Source organism: Empidonax traillii, unplaced genomic scaffold, assembly GCF_003031625.1.
Source record: "Empidonax traillii isolate 1590-97213 ecotype Southwest subspecies unplaced genomic scaffold, ASM303162v1 scaffold970:size295518, whole genome shotgun sequence".
Classification (NCBI taxonomy): Eukaryota; Metazoa; Chordata; class Aves; order Passeriformes; family Tyrannidae; genus Empidonax; species Empidonax traillii.
This window is the reverse complement of record NW_020956163.1, coordinates 220,303-222,725: the sequence shown is the minus strand read 5'-3', so window position 1 is coordinate 222,725 and position 2,423 is coordinate 220,303. Positions and strand designations below refer to the sequence as shown.

The 2,423-nt window shown below is 56.3% G+C and overlaps 1 protein-coding gene across 3 annotated transcripts in view; it reads left to right on the top strand.

Moving 5' to 3' along the window:
- The window catches only part of XRN2 (5'-3' exoribonuclease 2), a 37,711-nt gene that overhangs the window by 1,834 nt on the left and 33,454 nt on the right, over nt 1-2,423 (top strand). For 2 of the 3 annotated variants that reach the window (XM_027903483.1, XM_027903485.1), the window contains exon 1: nt 1,732-1,875. The exons of the other annotated variant lie outside the window; for it this stretch is intronic. In XM_027903483.1, coding sequence (XP_027759284.1) covers nt 1,801-1,875 — 75 coding nt within the window. In that variant the 5' untranslated portion in view covers nt 1,732-1,800. Of the gene's footprint in view, nt 1-1,731; nt 1,876-2,423 lie in introns of those variants that run through there. 3 annotated transcript variants of the gene reach the window in all.

Genomic DNA, 2,423 nt, shown 5'->3' with positions numbered 1-2,423 from the left:
AAGATAAGACGATCGCATTTCGTTTGTGTCTGCCAGCCTTCTGTTTCTCTTTGGCATTATCAGAAAAACAACTGATTGCCCATCAATACAAACTAAATGTTAACGCTAAGCTGCCGTACTGGGCACGAAATTCCAGGAGGAGAAGTACTACAATAGGAAGCTTCAATCAGGGGACTGTTTTGTAAGGAACAGATAAAGGACAATCTTTAGCTGATACCACAGGTGTGGTGCCACTACAAAGTTGCTGGGGAAATTTATTCAAGTCACAGATTTTATTGAGAGGAACGACAACAGAAAACGGCTTAACAACAGCCAAGTGAGGATAAGAATAATGAGAGGCGCAATATTGGGTTAATTTGCTCTACAGAGAATTAGCCCAGTACCAAGGTTCCCCTCCGCTCCCCAAATTGGCGGCATTGACTCAACAAGCACTGCTGAGATTTTGTTATTTTTGTTAATGATTCCCGGGCTGCTTTTCCCTGTCCTCGCCCCCGTCCCTGCCCTCCGAAGGGAGCTGCTGTGCGGCGACGGGACACGGCGGAGCGCAGAATCTGCCTCCCGTTAATCCCGTTTAATACCCGAGGGTTTAATTCCATTTCGGCGCCGTCAAACAGCCATAAATTAATAGTATTTGCTTATGCCACGGGCAGAGCGAGGGGACGGGGGCTCTTTGCCTCGTGGATCACATGGAGCCGTTTCACACCGGCTGCGTCTGGAAACGGCCCCTTCAGAGGGGACGGAGCGGCCGTGCCCTGAACCACTCCTGGTGTTGCAAAATGTGGAATGTGTCAAGATTATCTTGAGTCAGGATGTTCTTTGATGTTTGATCTTTGTACACTCTCAAGCCTAACCAGCAAGAAAGGAGAGCTGGCCAGTGGGACAGGGCATCCATCCCTTTGTCAAGGGCATCCAGGAGCAAACAGGTTTTAAGGATGCAGTAAATCAAGATGTTAATGTCTGTCTGTGTATACATTATTAACTTGGCAAAATACTGCATATCCTATAGCTGAACTGTGTTTGTTGTAGTACTAAAAATCACGCCTTTGGGTCAAAAAAGACCCTGCGCAGGTGAAAACCCTTTCTCTGAGGACGCAGGGAAGTTGATGTAACTTGTGTAACTTGCATGAAAATTACTAATTAATCCTAATAGATGGGCTGTGCTTGGGAAGTTACTAACTCTGGCTTTCTGTGTATAAATAACGGTGCGTTTGTGGAATACACCAGGGCTGGGCAGCGCTGAAATAAATCACTGACGTCTCTGGAAATGTGTCATTACTGGCTCGTCGGGCAACCCTGCCGAGTGCTGCTGCTGCCCGAACCCCCCGCAATGAAAGCTTGGCTTTCATTAACAAAGGGCTAAGGGAGGGTGTTTTTCCTGATGAACTGCCTGTTGAGGGCCGCCCATGGCGGGAAGTTGTCACACCGTGCCGCCTCAGGCACATCTGCCCTCGGGCTCTGCCTTTGCCCTCTGAGGGTGTCCCTCCGGTGCCTTCAGGCTTTGCCTCTGCCCTGTGCGGGTGTCTTTTTGGAGCCCTCAGGCTTTGCCTTTGCCCTGTGCGCCCCTCTGGTGCCCCGGGAGCTGCCCGGCCGCTGTCTGGGGGCTGCGGGAGGCGATTCCCTCAGGATTCCCTCCCGGTCCCTCCCTCCGCCATGGCCGTGCCCTCAGCCCGCACCCAAGATGGCGGCTCAGAGCCCCGCCCCGTTCCCGCCGTGCCCCGCGCGCCCCCGACCCCGGAAGCGCCGGCGGAGCCGCCCGTCCCGATCCCGGTCCCGGTCCCTGTCCCCGGTCCCGGCCCCGCCATGGGGGTCCCGGCGTTCTTCCGCTGGCTCAGCCGCAAGTACCCCTCCATCATCGTCAACTGCGTGGAGGAGAAGGTGAGCCGCCCGGCGCGCCGCGGGCCCGCTGGCGCTGCGCGGGGCCGGCTGGGCCGCGGCGGTGAGCCCGCCCCCCCCCCCCCCCTTCCTCCCCGGCGCTGCGTGTTTGTGTTTGTTTGGTTGGTCTTCTTTGTTTGTTTGTTTGTTTGGGGGGGCTCGGCGGTTCCGGTTTGGTTTGGGGAATGTGTGGCGTGGCGTGGTTTGGTTTGAGTTTTTTTGGGTGGCGTTGGATCCCGGTGGAAGCGGCCCCGGCGCAGGGGGAGTCCCGAGCGCCTCACTTTCCACTCCACGTGCGCCGCTGGAGGCACGGGAATGGGAACAGAGGGAATGGGCACATGGACAGGGGAATGGGAACAGCGGGAATGGGCACATGGACAGGGGAATGGGAACAGCGGGAATGGGCACATGGACAGGGGAATGGGAACAGCGGGAATGGGCACATGGACAGGGGAATGGGAACAGCGGGAACGGGCACATGGGACAGGGGAATGGGCACATGGGACAGGGGAATGGGCACATGGGACAGGGGAATGAACGGGCGCCTGGAG